The following is a 25,246-nucleotide window of genomic DNA, read 5'->3' on the forward strand; positions in this document are numbered from 1 at the left end:
GCGCGTGCGGCAGTGTACGGTGAGCTCGCGCGGTCCGGAGGGAAACAGGAGAAAGTCTTCAACCGAAACCAGCACGGAGCCTGTTGTTGTCCCAGCAACAGCGACTGTTGTTGTCCCAGCAACTTGCTCACAGTTCGGACGAACCCCGGGCCGAGCCGCAGAGTTGGTCCAGCTCCGGAGCTCACGGTGTCGGGCGGTGAAGTTGACGGCGTCTCGGTGAACTCGTCCGGAGTTGTTGTGTTTGGATGTTAGCGACGACAGCTCGGGAGGAGGAGGAGGAGTAATGTCGGTGCCGTCTCTGCTGTGACCCGGCTCCACTTCCCCCGGACAGACAGACGGGCAGACCGACGGGAGAAGCGGCGGTACCGACGGAGAGGAGGACCGGAGAAATGGCCGAAGCGGGACGGTCAGAGGAGGAGGAGGAAAACACGATGAGAGACACCCGGGAACAAGTGGTGCGACGGCAGCCCAACAGCTCCGGAGGTAACGACACCGAACACGTCCACTAATCGTCTGTTTCAACGAGTTTTCACCTGGTACCGACCCAGTGTATCGATCCCTGCGGGGATAATAAGATGACACGGGTCAGCTGGCTGTGAAAGAGACTGAAACTGGGAGCACCTGCAGCAGGTCTCCATGTAGAAACAGGATGTTCGTGTTCATGTGGCCGAGTCTCAGGACTCACTTACTGGGCCGGGCTGGACTGAAAACAGCAGTAAATTACAGGGTTAACATGCAAATATGACGGTGTCACAGAGCCGCAGAGCCGAGAGCACCTTACAGAGTCTGTACCGTCAGGGTCATGAGTGTGACCGTACAGGAACCACCAGGCTGTGTTTGGGTTCTTAAAACGGGGAAATTCCAAGTGGAGTTTGGTTGAGTGTTGACATTAAATGGAGAGCCAGTTGTCAACCAACCAGTTACTAACTATTCTGACTACTTTTAACTTAATTTGGTGAATACAGGCAAAAAAAAATACACACAAGCATGAATTATTTTGATTTTGAAGTATTTTTTAAGCAAAAAAGGCCAAAAAAAATGTGTTTTTGCTTCCGACATTTGTTTATCTTCTGGTGTCTTTCCTCCTCTGTGACAGTAAACAGGATATCTTTAGGGTTTTGGACCTTTTTCAATATTTTCTGACATTTTATGGACCAAACAACTAGTCAATTAATCAAGGAAATTAAGGTTACATTTAAGTTCTTAAAATGTGGAAATTCCAAGTGGAGTTTGGTTAAGTGTTGAGATTAAATGGAGAGCCAGTTAATCCATTGATTGACAGAGTGTAAATCAACCAATTATTAACTATTCTGACTGCTTTTTAACGACATTTATTGAATACAGGCAAAAAAATACACACAAGCATGAATTATTTTGATTTCAGATGAATCGCTGAAGTAATTTTTAAACAAAAAAAGCCAAAAAATGTGCTGTTTTTGCTTCTGACGTTTGTTTATCTTCTGGTGTCTTTCCTCCTCTGTGACAGTAAACAGGGTATCTTTAGGGTTTTGGACATTTTTGACAATTTTCTGACACTTTATCGACCAAGGTTGCATTTAAGTTCTTAAAATGTGGAAATTCCAAGTTAAGTGTTGAGATTAAATGGAGAGCCAGTTAATCCATTGATTGACCGAGTGTCAACCAACAAAGTACCAGTTATTTTGTTTGTTTGGTTCATAAAATGGTGAAAAATGTCCAAGAGCCTAAAGAAATTCAGTTTACTGTCACAGAGGAGGAAAGAAACCAGAAAGTGTTCACATTACGGAGCAGAAATCAGAGGATTTGGACTTTGCTTCCTCAAAATAATCGATTACGAAAATAGTTGGCAATCATTTTAATGATTGACGATGAATCAATGAATCCTCACAGCTCTACCAACATGAAATTCAGCTAAGTATTTCATGTTTTGGGCAGTTTAAACCGTAAACTATGGGCATTTTTTGTCATTTTAAGTACAGCCCGTCCGATACCGGATCTTTGCGACCAAAGCTGTGATTGGCCAACCCTCAAATCTTTTGACATTTTATGGACCAAACAATCAGTATGTATCGATTAATTAAGAAAATATACAACAGTGGAAAGGTTACAGGTGATGACAGTGAGTTGCAGCTGGAGTCTCGTTTTACAACAAGAAGAGTTAAATATAAAATAGAGAGTTTATGTTGTTACCGGCTCACTTTACAAACACAACAACACAGACCGGCTGTTGAACACCAGATAACAGATTCACGTCGTGGGCTGTGTGAGTGTGGGCGTGACCTGCTTGAACCCAAAGCCATAAATTCCTGTATCAACACGCAGACATGTCAGGCAGCATTTGGGTCAAAGTTTACACATGCAGGCGTAAGAACAGTTGAGTGTCATGGTGCTGCCCTCTCGCTGTTATAACTTATATCTTTGGGAAATGTTTCGACACAAGTCTGAGCGCCCTCTGAAGTGAAACTCTGACACGAGACACTCAGTCGAGTCTTTTACCTGGAAGAAATCATCCCTGAGTATCACCTGAACTGTCGCATTTGGTTGCACTTTTTTTGCGTTTTATAAAAAGGAAGTGATGCGTTTTTAATTTCCAGTTTGTTTGGAAGAAACCAAAGAAGAAGAAACAGGAAGTTTGAATCCTGATGACAGTTGATATGACAGGGAAGTATATCACAGTAACACCACAGCAGCAAGAGGGTAATGATAATAATAATAATAAAAACTTATTTTAAAGGGCAACTCCACCAACTCAAAAAAGTGTGTTTACAGGTCTTGAGGAGTGCTGCTGGACATGTGGAAAAGGTAGTATCAAGTCTTCTGTGGCTCAAGAGTAAAGATGTAATCTGATAAATTGCCTCCGGTGATGTCGCTCAGTGGCTACGTTGCATTGTGGGTAATGTAGGCGGGATGTTTTGAAAAGCAGTCCACCATTTTAAATGTGTAGTTTGTAAAATGCAGCCAGAATTCAGAGGTAGCTGTCGCAGTATAACATCAAGGTAAACAACAGCTGCTGCTCATGGCTCAGCTAGCTTGGGAGCTAGTCACATCACAGTTTGCCTGGACCAGTACGTTGGGTTACGTTAGGGAGTTGCCACGTTCGGCGGGGGTCAGAGTGAACACGGCTTGGCTCATTTATTATGCTAACATATATCGCTGGCAGCTGAAACTACGTGGGCTATCAGACGATCACCTCTTGAGGTGCAAAGAGGTACGATAAGACAGGGATGGACCAAGGCTAGCTAGCTAGTTAGCTGCTAACATCTCTGCGACACAAATACTTCTTTGACATAACGTCAGCACTGTTGTTTCTTCTTACAGTTTTTAAACTAAAACATTGCATTGTGGGTAATGTAGGCGCCATGTTTTGGTCTAGCATTGCTCTCCTGTAACACTGTTGGACTCTTTGTGGACAGCTTCAAAGCAAATTATCAAAATCGATAATATTTGAACCAGATATCACCTTGTTTTATTCCACACATTCTTCTTTCTTTTCAAAACCTGGCGCCTACAATACCCACAATGCAACATTACCACCGAGTGACATCACTGGGGGGCTTTTTATCATACTTTTTATTTATACTACTTTGTTTATATGCAGTAATACTCCGCAAGGACATTTTCTCTGAGGCTGAAAACAACAATGCAGAAATCCACCTGTCAGTGCTGTTAAATCATCAACTTCTACAAGAAAGAGGCTTAAACATGGTAAAAACACACATCTGAGAGTGTGTGTTGCTCTGAGTCTCAGTCAGCTGTTGTGCAATGAAACTCGAGCATGTGATCGTGAGGTCACAGAGTTCTCATTGAATGCGCTTCAAAAATGTGCCTTTCAGCTGATAATGTGATTGTTTTAACTTGAGAAAAGAGTCACGAGAGCTGCACAAACAGTTTGAAAACCATGCAGGAGGTTTAAAGACGATCGCTGTAAATCTTTTGGGGACAAACAACACAACGTTAACTCTGGAAAGTAACTGTGTTTGTGTGCAGCATTCCAGCTCTGTGGTTCAGGTCTCTGTGGATTTAAAGACAATCTGTGATTAATTTTTCTGGCATGTGAGGTTTGTTGTTTCCACGGGGGTTTGTCTTCAGCCTCGCCTTAGCTTTTTGCGAAATGCAGCTTATTCAGAGCGCTCTGCAGTAGAAAGAGAAATGAAAGAGAACAACAGTGAAGCTTCTCAGTCTGAAAACAAGAGGAAAGACGTTCGACCTAGTTGACATTGTGACGAAGTTGTAGGTGAGCGTCATCCTCTAATAGATTTCATTAGAGAATCAAATGTTTCAGGACCGCCTCAGCCGCCCACGCCCGCCACAAAGTGACCCACTTTCTGTCCCACACAGACTTGTCTTTGATTGTGACGGATAATAAAACGTCTCATGTGAATGTACCAGCTTTGATTAACGAGTGTTTCCCACCAGTGACATGTAAAGCAATTAAAAGATATTACCTCAGGTTTTTCTGTCGTTTTACAGACAGATCAGTAATGAAAAGAAGCTCTTAGCTGCAGCTCTCGTCAGTAACTTTACTTAAGCATCAAAAGTACGAGTAAAAGTAAATTATACATATATTTACATGTATGTATGTATAGACCTGTTATGTGCCTGACTGATTATCAGATTATCAGTCTCGTCAACAAGCTTCACACCAAAATGAGCTTTTTATTGATTAATCTACAGATTAGTTCCCCAATTAATCAACAAATTCACGTTTGAGACGTCAGAAACAGTGACTTTTTAGCACTGTTGCTCTAAAAAATGAATTGATGATTATTTGTTTGTCAGTTATTGATAGTTGCCAATCGACCTTTCAGTTTTACACAAACGTGAAAGTCCCCATACAAACGTACTCGAGTAAAAGTGTGAAAATATCATTTATAATTGTAGTTCTGTCAGTAACCCTCTTTTTTACTGAATGTATCTGTAATCTGATTACATTTTTTATTTTCCTGTAAGTTTACCAGAATACAGTTGCCTTTTTTTTTGTATCCTGATTACATAACTCCCCGAGCCTGCTCACGTTCATGAACTTTTCTACCTGACGCAGAGTCTGAAAATGAGGAGCAGTTGGAGGAAACCAAAACAGTAAAGTTACGGGCTGTAAAAGCAGAAGAATGAGCTGAAAGTTTCGTGGAGTTGAGGGAATTTGATCCATTATTGAATGTGTTATAGCATCTTTGAGGAAGTGAGGTCTGTTGCTTTCATTGTGCTCAGCTTCTCTTGAGCTACACGATCTCCAGTCTCTCACGCCTTCACCTGTGAACTCGACAACAGACCCGACAGATGATGAGTGGTGAAGAAATTCTGCTTCGTCGTGCAGCTGCGTGTTTAAACGCAGCGCCAGCACCGAGCTCTGCCAGCCTGCTGCAGGACAAACATCTGGAAGTGTTAAACCTCCTGATGACTGCAGCAGAATCCAGCAGCAGCCAATCACGGCCCCACTTCCTGGATGCCCTCTGCCAATCAGGAAGCTGGCCAGAACAGACGGGCGGTCCAGTCAGAGTTTTAGAGACAGAGAGAAGAGCTGAAGAGAAGAGAAGAAGAAGACAGAAGAGAGAAAAGACAATTTGAGAGTTTTAATGACAGAAGAAGAAAGAAGTCTTTGGATCATCGTCAACGTTTATTTTCTGTGGACACCACGGGGAGCCGAGCTGACCGGACCGTCAGAGGAAACAAGGTAGGAAATGGAAAAACTCACACATGCAGAAAAACAGTCCAGCTACGAGACTGACAGAGAAAGAAACTACCTTCTCTTTCCTTCCCCTCTTTTCTCTTGGTCTTTTGTTCAACTTAAAAAGTGATGACAGAAGGTTCAAGTGAGGACACTTGCTTTAATTCATCCACCAGCGGCGCTACTGTCCTCGCATGCACTCCGCCACGACTTCCAGTTCTTCTTCTGTGAATTTTAAACAAACTGGAAACATAAAACGCATCACTTCCTGTGATAGAGGATCCAAATTCATCACGAGCCCGAATGGAGGGAGGGTTTTCACTGTTTCACCAGTGGCTGTTTGTTTCTCGACCCAGATAGCAGCATCAACAACTCGCTCATGAGGTTAAACGTATTTCTCATTTTGTGTTGATGTTGTCGTTAACGTGAACACACATATTTTGTCAGTTCAGTGAAATGTTTGAAACTGGTTGTTCTGTGGGATAAAACAACGGAAGGGTTGTGTTTTTTTTCCGGATGCTGTCATTTGGACAACGTTCGGTACACCTGTGTGCAGCTTGGTGGGTTGTTCAATGCACAAGTAGGTAAGAAACTATATATCGTCTGAGATGTTGGTAGTGAATAGAGAGAGACAAATAATGTATTGATCCTGTTTGAATTGTGTCATGAATCTCACATATGTTTGTCAGTTTGTCGTAATTAAAGTAAAACCTCACGTAGTTTTGTGTTAAAGCCTCGGTGAACTACATCGTCTCATCAACACCAACATGGAGCCAGCTGGGCTCAGAAAAGGTCGTAATAAGATGAAGATCACAATAAATCTGCTCATATTGACACCTGCAGTTCTGTGAAAGGAGAGTTGGTTCTGGTTCAGTTAGGAGACGACGTCACTAACGAGGCTGTTGGCTGTGTCGTCTTTGTAATGACGTGTTTTCACAGTCTGACGTTTCACTAGTTTGATGACAACAGACTTTATCGACTTGATTAACAAACGTGTGATTCGTGACACATTTCAAACAGGATCAATAAATGATTCGTCTCCCTCCGTTCATTACCGCAGAGAGGTTTTACGCAGTAAGGTCCCATGGTGGTCCGGCAGACGGGGCGTGACTTCTGCTCTCTGTAGACAATAACCAGATGTAAGACATTAAAATAAAGACTTCAGACCTCCTGCACGTGTGTTTGAGGTCTTTGATCAACGTCACCTTCTCTTTTTAATCTGCTGGACGCCACAGATCATCTAGTTTAAAGGTGGAAAGAAAGAGCTTTGTGATCAAAGCAAATCATTTAACTTCTTCAGTCTGTTTCGACGTGCAATCAAAATGACAGTCTCTCTTTTTTTCTTGCCAGGTCGTCCTGACAGACGTAAGCCGGAGCATCGTCACAGGTGAGACATGTCGCTCTTCTTTGTATATCACCTGGTAGTCTGTGACCAGGACGTGTGGATTCACTGTTCCTCACATGGAGACAGAGAGAGAGTTATGTCTGATGTTTCAGAAAGCTCAGATCTCTGTAAAGTTGCTTTTCTGACGACGTTCAAACCGTCTGTGAAAGATTTTAAAAAGCAGAACCTCGGGACGGTTTTCTGCAGAGTCCTCGAAGGAACTACTTTTCCTCTCCTTTGGTCTGCGGGGCTGACACACTCCTGAAAGTATTTTGGCTGTTGGCCTGTTGGCATGGCAACTAGCCGAAGAAGTCGCACAGTTTAAAGGCTGTGTGTGTGTGTGTGTGTGTGTGTGTGTGTGTGTGTTCATGGGGGAAACAGAGCCTCAGTCTGAGTTTACTCCACTTAAAAGATGGAAACAGGAGAAACTGAACTGTCGGATGTGAACAGCAGCTTATCGGCCGTCATGAAAGCGAGCAGACCGTCAGGGAGTCACCACGAAGTCGTTTTTTGAGGCCTGGGTTTGTTGTGTTAAAGTAAATATTTGAGTCAGCTGCAGACTTTGTTCATTTCAGCATCAGACTTTTCGTTCCCTCGAGCCTGTGACGCAGATTTGAAGATTTTCCTTTTCAGCTCGTGAACTTGTGTAGATGTAGTCACCATTTTATCTTCAATTAAAACCTTTTTATAAGCCAAACTTTCTCCAGTAACTCCCGAGTCAACACTTCCTGCAGCTGCTCCACATTAAAAGCCATAATCAGCTGTCTAAAGCTGAAGCGGCTACAGAAAGTGTTGAATGTGCTTTACAAAGCACGCTAACGTCACAGTAGGGCCGTTTTTCCAGCAGCATGTTTGGCCGAGCCGCGGTGATTTCCATTTACTGCTGCGTCGATGGACCTGCACCGGGGCAAGGCAAGGCCTCCAAGCGGGCCGTGGTGATGTCTCACAACCGTCTCCCCCCAAAAAACTGAAAAAAAACCTCTTCAAACTGAATCTCTTTAGTTTCTCTCGTCCTGTTTGTTCTTTCAAACATCTGCTGTGTTTTACTGTTTCATCGTGTTCCCTTCCAGCTGTTTCAGGAGTCGTGTTTAGTTACTGCTGCTTCATAATAAAAGCTTTTAAATGGCTGAATGTTGTGAAGAAGTTAAAGTAAATGAAACGTGCTTGTGACTGGATTAGCGGAGCCACTTTGTTAGCGGTGATTCTTCGTTAGTGCTGCGCGGATCGAGTCAGGGCGTCATTGCTTTAATACACACCTTCAAGCAGACGGCCCAGTTGTGGTGGAAATGTAAATCCTTTGTTGCCACCTTTTGTAGTCGTGGTCCACATCCACAGCCTCCACATCCACACACACACCCCAAAATGATGTAATGGTTCAAGAGGAAACGGCTCCAAAGTTTGCCAAACACAGAAAAACGACATCAGCAAAGAGCGGCAGTGTTTATAACGTAGACGCCCACCAACTCTGACTTCACAAAAACACAAAACACAGCCTCGACAATGACCATCGAGCTGAACTAACACCTCCGACAGGCCGAAAAACATCTGTGTGTTTTCTGTTTTTGGTCCAACCCTGCTTCAGTGAAGAGAGAGGAGGGTTTTTTTTTTTTTTTTCCATCACTGTTTGTTTGGGCAGCGTCAGGGGTGAGTCATGTGTGTCTGTTCACGGTTAGCAGCTCTGTGGCACAAAGAGCAAGAGAGAGACGGTCCGAGACTGAAGACAGGCCGAGAGACCGATTAGAAAAAGACAGAGCGAGACAAAAGAGAGAGAGAAAGTAAAAGACGTGTGACCTCCTTCTGTCGTCTGGGTGAGTCTGGCTCTGTTGACTCCTAACCTGCCTAGCAACAACTCTGTTTGAGTGAGACAAACTTGGATCCTGACTCGTCCTGGAGGATCTTTGGATCCGTTGGACGGTTCTGGCTGCAGACAGGTGAAGTCTGGGAATGTGGTAAACAGGACTTTTCCAACTTCTTTCTGTCTGGAAATGGAGCAGAATGCAGTCTGAGCAGATTCCTTTGCTCTAGAAGATTGTTTAGAGTGACTTTCTGTTAACTACAACAACATCTGTATTTCTGTTCGCAGTGTTTTTCCCCTCTAGACTGACGCCTATTTCTTCCTTGTCAGATTGTATAAAGGCCTCTGCAGCGTGGCGTCACACACAGTCAGATATCCGTTAAACAGACCTTCAGCCAGACATCAGCTCAGTTTTCTAAACTTTAATCTTTTATATAATGTTTCTGTGCGAATGCATCACAATAAATAAGCCGTCAGACGAGTGGGAGATGAATGAAAGGATGTTTTGTTGCCTTTTCATCTTCACTAATTAACGTTAGCGAGCTGCAGACCGGAGAAACAGTCATTTAATGTGCCGATAACCCTCAGCTGCCTGCATGTGAAGCAAAACAGAGAGGAAATGTTAAAAGATGGGTCACATGACCTGGAAGCTATTGATAAAAATGCAGTTTTAAAACGTGACTAGGACTAAAATCAGATAAAAAGAGTTGTGTCTCGTTCAACCAGCGCAGGAAGACATTTCAGACATTTTATCCGGACTTTTCTAAAATGACCCAGAGGGTCGGAAGAAAAACTGAGGACCGGGCCGAGGTGAAATAATGTGACTCATGTTTTGTCTCTTTTCTCTCTGCAGTCAGGGTCCTCTCTCGTCCATCAGAGCTGCCATCAAGAGAAGTGAGTGTTCGTCCTCGACCTCCTCATGAAGTCACTCTTCTTCTTTCAGTACAACGACAGTCGGTTCTCTCCAAACAACGTGTTGAAATCGGTCTTGATGAAAAAAGTTTTACTTAACTAGGTGTCTGATATCTGTGAGTGAGTTTGTTTGGCCTTGGCAGAGGTATGCGCTCTACCGAGTGCCAATGAAAGACTACTTGAGAGTTTAACAAGAATCAGGCCCTGAAGAATAAACCAACATTTAAAGGTGCAATATGTAAAAAAAAAAAAAGAACAACAGGGGGCAGCATTTCACTGGAATAATTGCTAATTGTTGCTAACAACTAGCTATACAGCGAGCGGCCCAAACTAGGGGTGTGGAGCAGTTGGGGAGTGTTCAGGAGCTTTGGACCGTGACAGGCTGGGGCTAGCTGGTTAGCATGCTAGCTTCAGTAAATAATTTTGCAGTACATGGACGTCATAACGACATCAAATAAAATTCTGGCTTATTGCACCTTTAATTAAACAAATGAAGAACAGGAAGTGGTGTGTGAGGACCGGCTTTATAGTTTCCATCTCAGGGGAATGCACTTGAAGAAACGGGTCAGCACATCAGAGGAAAAAACAAACTTCTTAACCCAATTCAGGCCTGAAATTTGTTGTTTCCTCTCAGAAAAGTGAAGTCATTTTGTTCAAATCAGTCTAACTCAGTATATTTAGTGAAGCAAGATTTGTTATATCGTCCTGAAATATGGCCGAATATTGTGTTACTCACTTCACGCTCGAGGTGTCGGTGGTCGAGCGTTTGTGTCTGAACTGTAGCAGCTGAAGAGAGACGGTAACTTGTTCAGCAGAGCTTTGTAGAAAACTGGAGTCCAGTTGAATTGTGTCCTGGAAAAGTGTGGACGGTTAAAAATGGAAAATATGCCTTTTGTGGGGTAATAAAATCCAGCAGGGCAGGAAGGCAGCAACTCCCAACAACTGGACTGCCACCAGGCTGCTGTTTAACCACTTGTACCCTTTTAGTCCCTTAGATTTCCTTCGTGTAGCTTTAAATGACAAAAACACATTCACACAGAGATGCCTTGTGCTTCATTTCCTCTCGTTGGTGTTGTTATCTTTAATAAGGGTTTTAAATAAAGCTCTGTGGGTTTGAATACAGTTTATCTACACAGCAGACTTTCAGACTGAGAACTGCTAGTAGTCAAATTCATATGTTCTTATTTTCTACCCCCTGAAACTTGATCTGAATTTCCCCTAGAGCTGCAACTAATGATTATTTCCATTATCGATTTAAGTCTATAAAATTTCCAAAAGATCGTCTCCCAGAGTCCAAAGTGACGTCTTCAGATTGCGGTCCTGTCAGGAGTGGCAAAGAAAAGCAGCAAATCCTCACATTTAAGAAGCTGGAACCAGACGGCCAAACAAGTAATCGAGTATCGATAAGCAGCAACTTTCTCTTTCCATCGACTTATCGTTGCAGCTTCTTTGTCACTTTATTTGTCAGGACACCACAGAGGAAGAGATAACAGATCTCGTGGCCTCTCTGTCCTGCAGCTTCAGATAAATGTAGTGAAGTATCTCATGTTTGTGTCATTACAGACGCAACATGCGATTGAAAATACTCACAGATGTGATGATCTAACGGCTGTCTGTATTTAACTCTTTGCTGTTTTCTGTCCGTCAGCCTCCACCAGGTCGACATCTCTCTCCGAGTCGTCCAGAGACAGAGAGCGAGACAGAGAGCGAGACAGGGACAGGGACAGAGACAGAGACAGAGACAGAGACAGGAGGTAAGACAGAAAAATAAAGTACGAATAACTTAAAGTTCAGAAGTGTAAACTGACGGTGAGACGGAGACTCAGACTCTCGTTGTTCAGTTTCATGTTGATGCTCTTTAATTAATTTGTCAAGTCAGGAAAAGAACATTTATAGTCAACAAGCGAGCGTGAGTGTTTGTGTTGACACTAAATAAGCTTGTTAGGAATTTATCACCCACTTCCTTCCTGCCTCACCCTCACACACTGGGATTATTCCTGGATTTTAGCCAACATAAACATTTATAAATAATCATTAAGCAACGAGCAACAGTGCTCGACACAAGTGTGCAAAATCTATTTCCAGTGAAGGAATTCAAATGTTTCTTTGCAGCTTGTTTTGATTTGGTGACACAAAAGCAAATAGTTTGGATAATTAATTAAAAGTAAAAAAAATCTAATTGCAAACTGGACATCTTTGTGTTCAAAGAAAACAACAACAACAACATCACAGCTGTTTCAGTTCAAACAGCAGAGGAACATGTGTTAAATCTGTAGTCGTCACATTCGATCCCTCGGCTGTTGAACATGCTCATGTGTGTCAGTGACATTGATCTTTCTCTGTTGGTGACTTCCTGCTATCTGGGCCTGTTGCTAGGCGACCAGAGATCACCATCCTGTCAGCGGAGCCGCTGGCCTCCACGTCCTGGTTCCCCGGAGCTTCTGGAGGATTCCCGCCTCCCCCTCCTCCCGCCGCACAGATCTGGGGACCCACAATCCCTCCGACCGTACAGGTGACGCCGTCTGAGTGAACATGGAGGTTATGTTATTGAAGGCTGTTTGTCGAGTAGTTGGCCGCCATTCTCTAAAACTCTGTCAGACTAGTTAATAATCTCGTAGCCTGCAGGTGGCGACATCCACATGTCAACATCTGTAGATTTGAACTGCTGCTGCTGTTTTTTATGTTCCTTCAAATGGGAACTTTGCCAATGAACTCCGAACTGTCTAAACTATAAACAAAGATTATGTTACTTTCCTGTTTTAGTGTTTCCTGTATTAAAACGGACTCTGAGCCAAAAAAACAAACAGGCAATGCCCACAAGTTACGTCACCCATCAGCAGGAGTGCTTATTATTAACATGGCGCAGATAGACGGCTCAGTATTATGAAAGGGACATCGTTCCAACTTTGAAATACGTATTTAAGTGTCGCATGTTGAAATGACTTTCTCCGTGTTCGTCTCCATCAGCCTCCTCCGTCCTACGAGGAGGTGATCAGGGAGAAGACACAGGAGCAGGTCCTCCTTCCTTCTTCCTCCTCCTGCTCCTCCTTATCACATCCAGCGTCTACAATAACCATCGCCACGCAGACTGACCCAGGATCTGCCCCCGACCCTCAGGACTCGCAGGGTGAGACGCAGCTCACGTGACTGTTTTCAGGCTCATATTCTGTTTGTGAGAGTAAAGTTCATCGTGTGTTTGTGTGCAGCGAGGAGACCAGTGAGACCGCCGCGGCCGCCGCTCCCTCAGCCTCCCAGACCGCCTCACGTTGATGACATCACCATCACTCCCAGCCAGTCAACGCTCTCCTCCCTTGACGGTGACAGCGTGGTACCAAACACGCACACGCCGTGCTGTGACCTCCTCACTGAACTCTGTTCACCTTTGACCTCGACCTCTGGTGCTCAAACTGACCAATGGGATCAGTCTTCGGCAGCTGTTGACGTAGAAACTCCGCCCACCGCTTCGTCTCGCGTCTTGTTGGAGCGCCCTAAGCCACGGCCCCGCTCCCGGCTCAGTCTACAGCCAATCAGCAGCGAGGTTAAAGTTCAGACTTTGGTGAAACTGCGTGAGGACGGTTTGGCCACGCTCGCTGCCCGCGCAGGAAGTGACTCCGCTAACCAGGAAGTGAGTCAGGGGAAGTACCTCCAGGAGCTGCTTGACGCCTTCAGCACCGACGACTGGGGCTTCCCGGATCGCCGCAGCGACAGCAGTGGGCACAGCCAATCAGAGAGCGAGGACGGAGACGGGGCGGAGGACGAGGAGGACATGGCGACTCTGAGAGCGAGGATACAAGCCTTCGAGCAGCAGCAGCAGCAGCAGGTGGCTGATGGGAGCTGTGGAGACAACAGAGACTTTGTCGCCCCAAAGAGACCCGAACCAAGACCACGCCCTCGTCTCCAGGGGCAACCAGCCAAGTCTGTCCCTCCCACGGTCGCCCCGAAACCCAAAAACTTTTCTCACGCTGCCAAACCATCCAGCAAGGTGTTCTGGGAAGACGGAGGTGCGTCAGCAGACACAGGAAGCGCTGAGGCTTCGAAAACAACTGAAGCTGCTTCTACAGACACTAAACTTCAAACTGAACCTTCTTCGACCCAAAAATCTGCTCCGGCTCCGGCTCCGGCTCCGACACCCCAACCCTGCAAAAACCCTGAAAAACCCGCCGTTACACCAAAACCACAGGCAGCTACAGAAACCGTCCAGTCAGCTGCCCCTGTCCCGGCCCCCAGACCCCCTCCACCCAAACTCACCCCCGCCGTCAGTGAGCCTCCGTCCTCAGCCAACCCCAAACCTCCGCCCAGACCCACAGTCGCCCCCAGGGCCAGCGTAGGAGCGCCACACCAGGATAAGAGCGCCGCGGCTGGACGCACCACCCCAACCCTCCCCCCGAGACCCTCGGTGGAGGTCGGCAGTGGAGCGCAGACGGAGACGGGAAGTGACGAGACGCCGGAGACAACGAGCCAAACTGGTGAGTGTTTCTCTGCTGTTAACACCAGCGTGAGATCTTTACTGACCTCTGCAGGCAGCCACGAGGAACCGCAAAAACAAGTCAGAGGGCAGTCTAGAGGTGATGAAGTAATCTTTGTCATGGATGTATAACAAAATACAATGAGCAGCAGTTAGCGGCTAAACTGGTTATATTTCTGCTCCGGCCTCACGTTATCAGGATCATTTCAGAGAAACACAACATCGGAGGTCTGTGCTCCTTCGACAGAACACCTGACTGTTGAGGCACGTCGGCCGCCGATTTTAAACGTTTGCCTTTATACCATTTAAAGTTGACGTCACTGAGCTGGTGAACAGCTTGTGTGCGTGTGCAGAGGTTCAGGTCATTTCGCTAATATTTACAGGAGGTGCTGCTCCAGCTTACACTGCTTATCTACCAGATAACCTGAACGTGCAGCTGCTGCTGATAAGCTTTCAGTTTGGTCGAGCGTTGTTGACTGAGCGGCAGACTTGTTAGCAGAACAGCTGCAGTTGTGATAAACTGGATCGTTTTGTTAGATTTCAGTCATCACAGGCTCTGTCGTCACTGTATGTTCAGAAACATCAGCAATTGTTTCGCTCACACAGGAAAACACCGACTGAAACAAAACCGACACCAGGATTTAATTTATTTCACTGGGACGATAAAAAACACTCAGAATAAGTTGATTGTTGTGAATTGTCTTTATCGGGATGATCCTAAATCCAGAATAATCCTGGATATAATATAATAAACCAGCGTTGAAGGCTCGGCTGCACATTGTATCTCCCACTGATTGATCGGTGTGTGTCCTCTCTGTGATGATCAATAAAGATAACGTAACAACGTGTAAGGTCAAAGTGATTCCAGCTCAACAGAACTGAAGTGTGACGTGTTACAAATAACTGCAAATTGGCTTTTAGAGCTGCAGCTAACGATCATTTTCATTATCGACCAATCTGACGATTATTCTCCTGATTAGTCTCTTAATCATTTAGTCTATAAAACGTCAAAAAATTGTAAAAATAATGGTCATCACTGTTTCTAATTGCTCTTTTTGTCCCAAGCCTCTGAGTTCAGAAGCCTCTGAATCTGAAACCAGCAGCTCTAATTTATTTCAGCCTTTCAAATCAAGAATAATGAATATTAAAGTGAAACTGAGTCTGATTGTCAGGCTAACTTTTGGGAAGCTTTGGTTTTGTTCATGCTTGTTTTGTATCCTAAACCTCCAGTAGGTCAACATTTGAACAGTTTCAATAGTCTGAACACACAAAGGAACAGGTGAGTCACCTGGAGACGCTCGTACAGATTCATGTGTGCCGACTCATCACCTGAAAGATGAGATGAGTGAACAGCGCTGATGCTAACGTTTGAACTACTCCACTGTTTACCCTGAAACCTCCCTGGGACTCAGATTACAATGAAACTCTGTTCAGCAGCGAACACAGACGGGACACCGAGACGAGACGACAAGCGAACTGGCTATTCAAAAACTGAGCTGTTGTTATCGTGTTAATAATAGACTGAATAGTTCGGCACCTTTTAAATCGTTTTGTTTCTTTCTGTTCATAATTTGTTACGGTCGGTGGCGGTGGTGCACCTGAACACTGGTTGCCAACCGCCAAATAACAGAAGAAGAAGAAGAAAAAGGTTAACTGTTAGCTAGAGTGTGTCTGAGAGCGTTTTCTTCCCTGATTTCTACGTATTTCTTGCAATAAAGTCATTTATTAAATCCAATAAATCAGCAGCTCCACCTCGAATCACTAACGGCTCTGTAAAACTAAGTTTATGTACGGAGCAGTTGTCCCCAACATCTCTGAAGATAATAATAATAATAATAATAATAAGGATTATGACGTCGGATGTCCTGCAGCAGCTGTAATGTTTCTGCTGATTCTTGTTGTTTCAGTGAAAGCAGGAAGTGGTCGTCCAGGCGTCCCGACCAAGCCAGCAGCACTGACCTCACCACGCAGAGCCAGCGGTAAGAGAGAGAGAGTGTGTTTGTGTGTGTGTGTGTGTGTGTGTGTGTGTGTGTGTGTGTGTGTGTGTGTGTGTGTGTGTTATCACGATGTAGCTTGAGAACAATGGCGTGTTTGAGAGCTTAGAGACACAAATCTTGCTGCTCATTCTGTTGCAGAAATATGCAAACATGTGGAGAGATTTTACATGCTGTGTGTGTGTGTGTGTGTGTGTGTGTGTGTGTGTGTGTGTGTGTGTGTGTGTGTGAGTCTTTGTGTGCAGAGCAGAAGGGGGGGGGGTGTGTGTGACATTATTCAGTCCAAACCTTGTGAAAGAAAAACGCTGCGATTGTGTGAGCAGAAAAAAGCCCTCACTGTTGTCGGTGCTGCTGTGTGAGTTTGATGTGTCACAGTTGTGTGTGTGTGTGTGTGTGTGTGTGTTGTGGTGTTCTGTCGAGCCGCGTGATTGGTCGACTTGACAGAGAATTCCCATTATGCCACGAGCCAGAAGCTAAATGTTTTCTTGTGTTAATAAACGTCACAGCTCCTCACTCGGTTGTGTAACAGACAGAGCATCTGCGCAGTGGTTACCCTGAATTTGGAGCGGCCTGTACACCCATGTCACCCCCAAAACATCAGACAACACGAACAACCAATGATAATGAGAATAGCGCCGCGCCGAACCAATCATGTGGCTGGAATAGAGCACATCAGTAGTCAAAGCAGGTCGTTATCGGTATCCACCGATCAAACTTATATCTGCACATTTGATTTATTCAAGCTCGACCCTGATGCCCTCTGAACTCTCCATTGTTCACTGTGTGGCTGCGGCTGAATGCTCACTCACTGTACACACACAGAGATGGTTTGTTAGCCTCCAATGCTAACTGGTTGCTAACTAACAGCTGGTCTGAATCCAGACACAGTGCAGGACATCATGAAACACATGTTGGCAGCTTGACTTTCATCACTTCTGCTTTTAGACGTGTTTTTTTAGCCTACAAAGTTTTCTGATGGGAAAACACGCAGCATATTTCATAAATTAGTAACGACTAACCGATAATCGATTGTTAAGGCAGCCGACTATTGATTAAGGAAGTTGCTGATGATTTCCATCCCTAGTTGTTCGTTGCACTTAATCTTCTGTGAGAAGTTTAAATGTATGAATGTCTGACACCTGTTCTCCACCTGCAGCTCCAACTCTGGGCCCCAAACCCTCTGCAGCCTCTTCATCGCCTCCAGATCCAAACCCAGTCCCACCCAAACCTGCAGCCGCTGCCCCGGCCACAGCCCCCAAACCTTCAGTACCAACACCGGCGCTCAAACCCCCAACCCCAGCTCCAGCCCCAGCTCCAGCTCCAGCTCCGGCTCCGGCTCCGGCTCCGGCTCCGGCTCTGAGGAAAGGTCCAGTGATCCCGACCAAACCAGAAGCTACCAGCACTGCAGACCCTCCTCTCCCTCCACGGTGAGTTGGACCGCCTGTTCATTAGGCGAGGGATGATTACCTTATTTAATACATCAGCACTTATTTCTTTGCAGTTTATGATTCATAATTCGGTTGCTGCTGTCGTCCAAACATCTTGACCAGGACATCTTTGTCACTTTTACACCAGATGTGTAACTGGAACATCATTGTTTGGCCTAATTTCACATGTTGACTGCAGCTGTGGTCTCCAGCAGCTCCATGTGTGCACTGACCTGATTTTTCTCACCAGATTTTGCCGCCTAGCTTCGAATAAATTGTGTTGAGTGTTGCCTCCTAAATGAACCGGCCTCCAGGGAGAAGTTATCGGGGCTTTTTCTTCCATTACGGGCTTTAGATCGCAGCAACCAAGCTGTTTTTCAATGGCACCATTACGATCATTAAGCTTGTTGGGTGCTGATTATTTATTATCTAATTAATCTAATTATTAATGATGACGTAATGAAATGATTTAGGTTTGGTTAGCACGTCTAAAATTTAGTTTACACCAAAATACCCATTAAAAAGTATTTTTATGTGTGTGGATACGTCCTTATTACTTTTGTTCTTCCCAGGCCTTCAAGTGTGAAGCTCCTCCCCCTCCGTCCTCCACCAATCAAGTCCACCCCTGGGCGACCGCCTCCTCCAGCCATCAACTCAACCTCCTCGTCCAACCAGATGACTCCTCCTCCCTCCAAAACAAGCCCCGCCCCCTCCGTTTCCCCGGCCAGCCAGCCTTCGCCTTCACAAACCACTTCTCCTGTTTCAGCCAATCAGGTTCAGTCTCAAAAGGCGTCGAAGAGAGGACCGCCTCTGCCCCCCCGCCCTAAACCTGGACACCCCCTCTTTAACAGCTACCCGGTATGAACACACACACTCACACACACACACACGCACACACACAAATACTATCATAGGTTTGAGCTCTGATGTCATTTGTTAAAACCTTCAGAAACAGGAAGTCCTGATCGTCCTGGACGACCCAAGCCCGCCAGAGCATCTGTCAGGTGAGGGGAGGAGTCAGCCGGCCGTCACCCCGCTCATCAACCCGTCACAGTGTCTCCTGGACCTGGACATCCAACCAGAGCCTGCTCCAGATCAGGACAGCCAATCAAAACCTGCCTTGGAGGGCCTCAGCCTATCAGACTCACAGGTACTGGAACACCGAGAGAAACGCTTTCTCGTAGCCAGATTACCATATTGTACGTTAGCGGCGAGCTTATGTTAGCGAGCAGAGTCACACACCAAAGAAGTTAAAATGTAATCTCTGAGCTCTCCTCCCGTCGGTGAACGGCTCCGGATCAGAGCAGAATCTGACGAGAAGGTCTGGATCTGCACCGACTCCCTCTGAGCAGCTGCAGTGGCCATTATTCTGTGATGTGAGATATTATAAACTGAATAGTACTGGTATTAAACCTCAGGTATCATCCATCCCTTGTCTCCAACATAAAATCAATTCCTTCAACTGCGTCAGTTTCCTACGATCTAACGTTTTGTTTTACGAGATGTGAGTTGACCTGAGTACTCGTTCTTTCTCTTCAGTCCATTCTGCCGCCGACTGAGCAGAAGGAACAACCCGACCCTCCTCCCGTCAGGTCAGACACACAACACGATGAACTGCAGCAGACTCACAACTGAACATCAACAGATCTGTTCACCCTGCTTCTGTGTGTGTGTGTGTGTGTGTGTGTGTGTGTGTGTGTGTGTGTGTGTGTGTGTGTGTGTGTGTGTGTGTGTGTGTGTGTGTGTGTGTGTGTGTGCGCAGCGGTCCTCGGTGCGTCGCCTTGTTCGATTACGAGGGCGAGGAGGACGACGAGCTCACCTTCTCCCAGGGTGATGTCATCGCCCTCCTGGAGCTTGTCGGACCGCAGTGGGGGCGGGGCCAGATCCACGGGCGAATCGGAATATTCCCGCTGAGCTTCACCGAGGTGGTGGAGCAGCTGTCGCAGCCGGAGCCGTCGTCAGCGGAGACGGACAAACAAACGCCAACAGAAAGCATCGGTGAGCTGGGAGGTCGTCTTGTTTACCTTCTCTGGCTGATGGATGTGATTTATTTGATGATGGTGTGTTCATGACGACGTGGATGTTACTAAGAAGACGTGTTTTATTTGTATTGGTCAAAACTTTATTATGTAAAAAGTATTCTCCGTCTTGTCTCTATAGCTGACGTATGATTTTGGCTTCTGATCAACCAAACTTGTTGTTCGTCCGCCATGTGTTCACCCGAGGGGGCATTTATGTGAATTTTCCCCCCAATCGGGAACTCATTTTTTCAATTATTCTGACGCCACATGAACGCACCATAGCTCTAAAGTAGTTACACTAATTGAGGATTAAAGACAAACACACGTTCAAGCTTTTGTTGTATTAGAATCGAGGCTTCAGATGAGAATCCTGTTTTTCATGGATGTGTCTGAAGTTCGTCTCTGTGGTGATCGACTCCAGTCTTTATGATGTCATTACATTTTACTGCAGCAGGATAAAGACACGAGCTCTCGAGAGGAAAGAGTAGAAATTTGTTCACTAAATACACGGACGCAGTTTGGTTTTAACACTTTTATAATGTTTGTTCTCTGCTAAACGCTTCTTCCTGTATACAAACCCTCTCTGCACTTTTCTGAGGACGATCTGATAAATCAAAGTCGCTGCAAACATCAAAATTAAAGCAGCTGAAGCAGTTTTATGACTTTTTAATGTAATGGTCGTTTTTTTTTTGTTTTTTATCCTCAACAGCACCAAAGACATCACAGGACCCAGACTCAGAGGTGAGTGTGTGTAGAAGTGTGTGTGATTTTACTGTTGAACAAAGATGCATACAGATGAATTTATTAAATGTGTTATCTGTGTGTGTGTGTGTGTGTGTGTGTGTGTGTGTGTGTGTGTGTGTGTGTGTGTGTGTGTGTGTGTGTGTGTGTGTGTGTGTGTGTGTGTGTGTGTGTGTGTGTGTGTGTGCAGGTGAAGGAGTGGGCCGTGGCTCTGTTCGACTTCCCCGGTCAGACTGCAGAGGATCTGTCCTTCCACAAGGGGGCGCTGATCCAAGTGACAGAGCACATCGACGCTGAGTGGAGGAGAGGACGACTGGAGGGGAGGGAGGGACTCTACCCTGCTGCCTTCACACAGCCCTGCCAGGGTACAGCACACACACACACACACACACACACACACACACACACACACGTCATGAAATAAACAAACCATGACGTTTGCAGTTACACTCGCAGCTGAATGAAGCGCCGTCCTGTAAGTTGTAGGGCGGTGACGAGCTTTGAGACAAACATCTGTCTCTGTGGCAGAAACAGAAACTATCATCTTCTGTTTTTTACACTCTGATGTTGCTGCTTGGTTTTACAACTGTCCCCGTCAATGAACAACACTTTACAATCAATTGAACACGTCTGCTGTTTGATATATCTTAGTTTGAGCAGTCTACATTTGTGCAGGTCGTCACTCACAACTATTTGAACACACTGGCCCCGTTCACACCGCCACACTGCCTTTTCAAGGCGCCTCTGATCCGCCAGCAGAGGTGGTATCAGAGGCGAGACGGCGTCTGTGTGGACAGGAGTGTGTCGGTCTGAGGCAGCGTTCACAATCAGACCCTTCACTCATCAAATGAAAGAGAAATGTCCCACACTTCAACACACAAAGCGACGTCACCCTGTCCGACCTACCGACTCCTGTCACACTTCCATGTGTTGTTATCGGTGTTGTTGTAGTGACAATCTCTGGAAACTTGAATAGAAAAAGCTTTTCCCCTGAAAACAGCATCCCTCCTCGTGAGTGAGAGTCAGACGGGGTCCTCTGTTTACTGATGGTGATTATGTGATGATGTCATTTAGAGCAAAAAAAACGTATAAACAGTCGGTGGAGACATGTTTAGATTTACAGGTGCAGCCGTCACGGCTCTTTTGGTTCAGTGTGAACAAACAAAGGCGGCGTAGGGTCGAGCTTTCCGTTACACTTGTCATTAGACTTGAAGGTTTGAGATGGTACCTGATGTGGCGAACCTGCCGTGAGGATGTCGTGAAGTGGAAGTTGTAGAAGAGGGGGAAGGGGGTAGGGGGAAGAAAGGCTGTGTGTGTTTGTGTGTGATCACTCTAATCACGACTTCCTCTTCCTGCTTCCAGCTCAGCCAATCACAGGACAGCAGTCGGCGGTGAAAGCCGTGGCCAAGTTCGACTTCACAGCGGAGAGCGAGGATGAGCTCACGTTGAAGGTGTGTGTGTCACATGAGTCGATGTTTTCTGTGCTGTAGGAAGAAGTTCGCTCAGATTTGACGCAGTTCTGAGCGACATGTTGATATTTTATTGTTATCGTGATGCGAGTCAAGTTCCCGTCTTAGATTTTGGATGTTTCATACGGTGATTTGACAAAAGTGTTTTTTATTTCCTGGATTTAAAGTCTCGTTTCAGTAAAGTAATGTCATTTTCTGGACTTACCAGACTGTTCCACTTCCCACAATATTGCAACAACATTGATATCTAAGTATTCAATCAACAATATTGTGATATTTGGTTTTGTCAGCCATCTGTGCTTTTGAGATTTCAAAACATTGAGATACATCTTGTCACGAAACAGCCTAAAAATGTTGTGCTGTGTCATCGTCACCCAGTTAAATTGTGACGCATGTTTGTGTTCGTTCATTTAAAGCAACACGCTTCAAAACTGCAGTTTCAGTTTAACAAGTCATGTTTCTGTCTGTCGTCGTCCTGCAGGTCGGTGACATCTTAACGCAGGTGGAGTCTGTGGATGAGCAGTGGATTATGGGAGTTGTAGGCGAGAAGCGCGGGCTCGTGCCTAAAAACTACATTTCACTCCTCTGAGGAGGAAATCCTGACGAGTCGGCCAACAGGAAATAAACTGTGAGCAGGTTGGTGAACACCTGTCACACCTGCGAACACGTGCTCCAGCGCTTTCCAAAACTTCCCAGGCGTTTTTTTAATGTGCATACAGCAGCCTGCTCACTTCTGATTGGTCGCTGAGGAGGATGAACATGAACTCTGAGGCGTGATTGGATCTCCTGACGGAGTCGAACCTGTCGGGTTTGATTCCTTCCTCTGTTTCCCGCCTGGACTGGATCTAACTTTTTTCTTTTCCCTCCTGAAGCTCAGTCTCAGCTCTGAACTTGTGTCAATGTTGCAAATGGATCCGGATGACGGGAAAATGTTGGACGGACCCGTCTCAGAACGGTTTGTTCTGCGTCAGGTGTCAGTATTTGAACTGGAGAGCCTGAACTCAGCAGGTTTAGAGAGGACGACTGAGTTAAAACTCACTTCTGTCTTTAACACTTCGGACCATGAAGAGCATCATTCTCATCCTGAGCCCGACCAGAACCCCCGAGTGACACTGAACATGTGGAGCTTCAAGCTGATCGGCTGCTGGGCAGAGAGACAGGCAGGCAGACAGACAGGCAGGCAGACAGACAGAGAGACAGACAGGCAGAGAGACAGGCAGGCAGAGAGACAGACAGGCAGGCAGAGAGACAGGCAGGCAGAGAGACAGACAGACAGGCAGGCAGACAGACAGAGAGACAGACAGGCAGAGAGACAGACAGGCAGGCAGGCAGACAGGCAGGCAGAGAGACAGACAGACAGGCAGGCAGACAGACAGAGACAGAGAGACAGACAGGCAGAGAGACAGACAAGCAGGCAGGCAGACAGACAGGCAGGCAGACAGACAGAGAGACAGAGAGACAGACAGGCAGAGAGACAGACAGGCAGGCAGGCAGACAGGCAGACAGGCAGGCAGAGAGACAGACAGACAGGCAGGCAGACAGACAGAGAGACAGAGAGACAGACAGGCAGAGAGACAGACAGGCAGGCAGGCAGACAGGCAGGCAGACAGGCAGAGAGACAGACAGACAGACAGACAGGCAGACAGACAGGCAGACAGACAGGCAGGCAGACAGGCAGGCAGACAGACAGACAGAGAGACGGAGAGACAGACAGACGGAGAGACAGACAGGATGTTGGCTTTCTCCTGCAGCCTGACAGGAAGCGTCTGTGGTTGGTTGTTGGGAAGCTCGGCTCGGTGTTGAAACGCTTTATAACTCGTAGCACAATTAGCATCAGTGGCTAACGGCCACTTGTATGACAGGAGACATCAGAGCAGTTAAAGTGGACGTCTGTGTGTTACGACGCTGTAGGAACCTTCAGCTGTTTATAAAAGACAATTTATCTGTTGCACATGTTTCTCTATAAACTCTGAGCAGAAACAAAATGTCTGACTCAACTGGATCATTTCACAAACAGAACACGACCCGATGATCCGACACTGCAGAACCTTTTCCAACAGACGAGCTGTTAAAGGAAACAAACGTTGGTTCAGTCATCATCTCTGTGACTGTATCACATCTAACAGGTTTAAACAGCGAGCAGCACAAACACAGGTCAGATGTAAAGATGAGTCATGGAGCTCAGTCGTACTCGACACACTTGTTCTTGGATTGTGAACATATTTCTGGATGAAAGCTTCAACGTCACACTTGAAGCCTGTTCATAGTTTATAACAGTGTGACCTTAATGTCACATGAACACAGCACTCATACAGAAACTGCTCTGACGGTCTGAGGAAGTTAAAGCTGCTTCACGCCCACGTTAGACTTCCTGCAGTTAAACAGCCTCGTGAGGCCGTTTGGCACCATGCTGGGCTGAACCAGCAACAGGAAGTGTTGAAGTGTCACGTTATCGTGTGTACGGTGTTAAACATGTACCGTACGTGCATCTTTTGTTCTGTAAGCGCTCTCTCAACATGTTTGCTGTGTTCAAACACTACATCTCAGAAACAGCAGCTCACGTCTGCAGACTGAACTCCAGTCGTCCTCGTCCACCGAGTCTCATCAGGTGTTGTTGTTCTTAAAGATGAAACATGGAGGACTCTCTCTCAACGAGCTGTCAGTAAACTAGCAGTGATGACGCTGAGTTGGTCCCATTACATTTGTGTTCTGAGTTGTTTATCTGACACCTGGAGGTCCGACTCTTTGCTCCCTGCTGCAGAGATCAAACCTGTGACTCTGACAACACGTAACCTACAGATCTACATTTACTCCGGCAGGTTTCCCTGTTAGCTGACGGTTATTTTACATGTATAGAGCGGATGTTTCCCACAGCGCTCTCATGACTGTTGAAGTCTGTGACGTCACGTTAACCAACGTTCGGCCATCGAGACTCCGTCTGCCGCCTGCAAAACACTGACGGTGCTGATGTCGGACTCTGTTCTGAGACGGAGCCGATCGATCGTCTGCAGGCGTCATCGCCACGAATTTGTGTCAACTGAGAGAGAAACTTCACATGTGGCGTCTTTAAACTGTGTGTGTGTGTGTGTGTGTGTGTGTGTGTGTGTGTGTGTGAGAGATTCATGACGTGCTTTGTAACATATTTAATGTCGAAACAAACATTCCAACTTTTAATACAAATAAAACTTTGACACATTTCAGTCGTTTGTTTTTCTTTATTTTAATTTAATTTAATTTATTCATTTTGTATTTTTATTTTTTATTGTTTTTATTTTTGAACTTTTTTTATTTTCTTTCTTTTTAATTTAATTCATTTAAATTTCATTTATTCTTTTCATTTTCTTAATTTTAAATTTTTTCTTTTCTAGTAAATTTTACTTTTACTTTTTCAATT

General features: G+C 45.7%; 1 protein-coding gene across 3 annotated transcripts; it reads left to right on the forward strand.

Annotated features, from left to right (window-relative positions):
• Positions 1-25,052, forward strand: LOC311251986 (uncharacterized protein). 3 transcript variants are annotated; one of them, XR_014621473.1, is made up of 18 exons: positions 1-483; positions 6,995-7,031; positions 9,677-9,717; positions 11,384-11,489; positions 12,112-12,247; positions 12,703-12,862; positions 12,942-14,201; positions 16,108-16,179; positions 17,351-17,621; positions 18,194-18,479; positions 18,571-18,771; positions 19,161-19,213; positions 19,384-19,619; positions 20,352-20,383; positions 20,574-20,748; positions 21,746-21,834; positions 22,334-23,350; positions 23,401-25,052. XR_014621473.1 is itself a non-coding variant. In XM_084344728.1 (17 exons), exons 1-17 carry the CDS (start codon positions 390-392, stop codon positions 22,439-22,441), a joined length of 3,357 nt encoding a protein of 1,118 aa, XP_084200854.1. In that variant the 5' UTR covers positions 1-389; the 3' UTR covers positions 22,442-25,052. The 3 variants fall into 3 exon arrangements, 1 of the variants encoding a protein (XP_084200854.1); XR_014621474.1 differs by having other exon boundaries at positions 22,334-23,176; positions 23,213-25,052; XM_084344728.1 differs by having other exon boundaries at positions 22,334-25,052.
• The last annotated feature ends 194 nt before the right edge of the window (positions 25,053-25,246 follow it).

Source organism: Pagrus pagrus (assembly GCF_965226575.1).
Source record: "Pagrus pagrus genome assembly, chromosome: 22".
NCBI lineage: Eukaryota > Metazoa > Chordata > Actinopteri > Spariformes > Sparidae > Pagrus > Pagrus pagrus.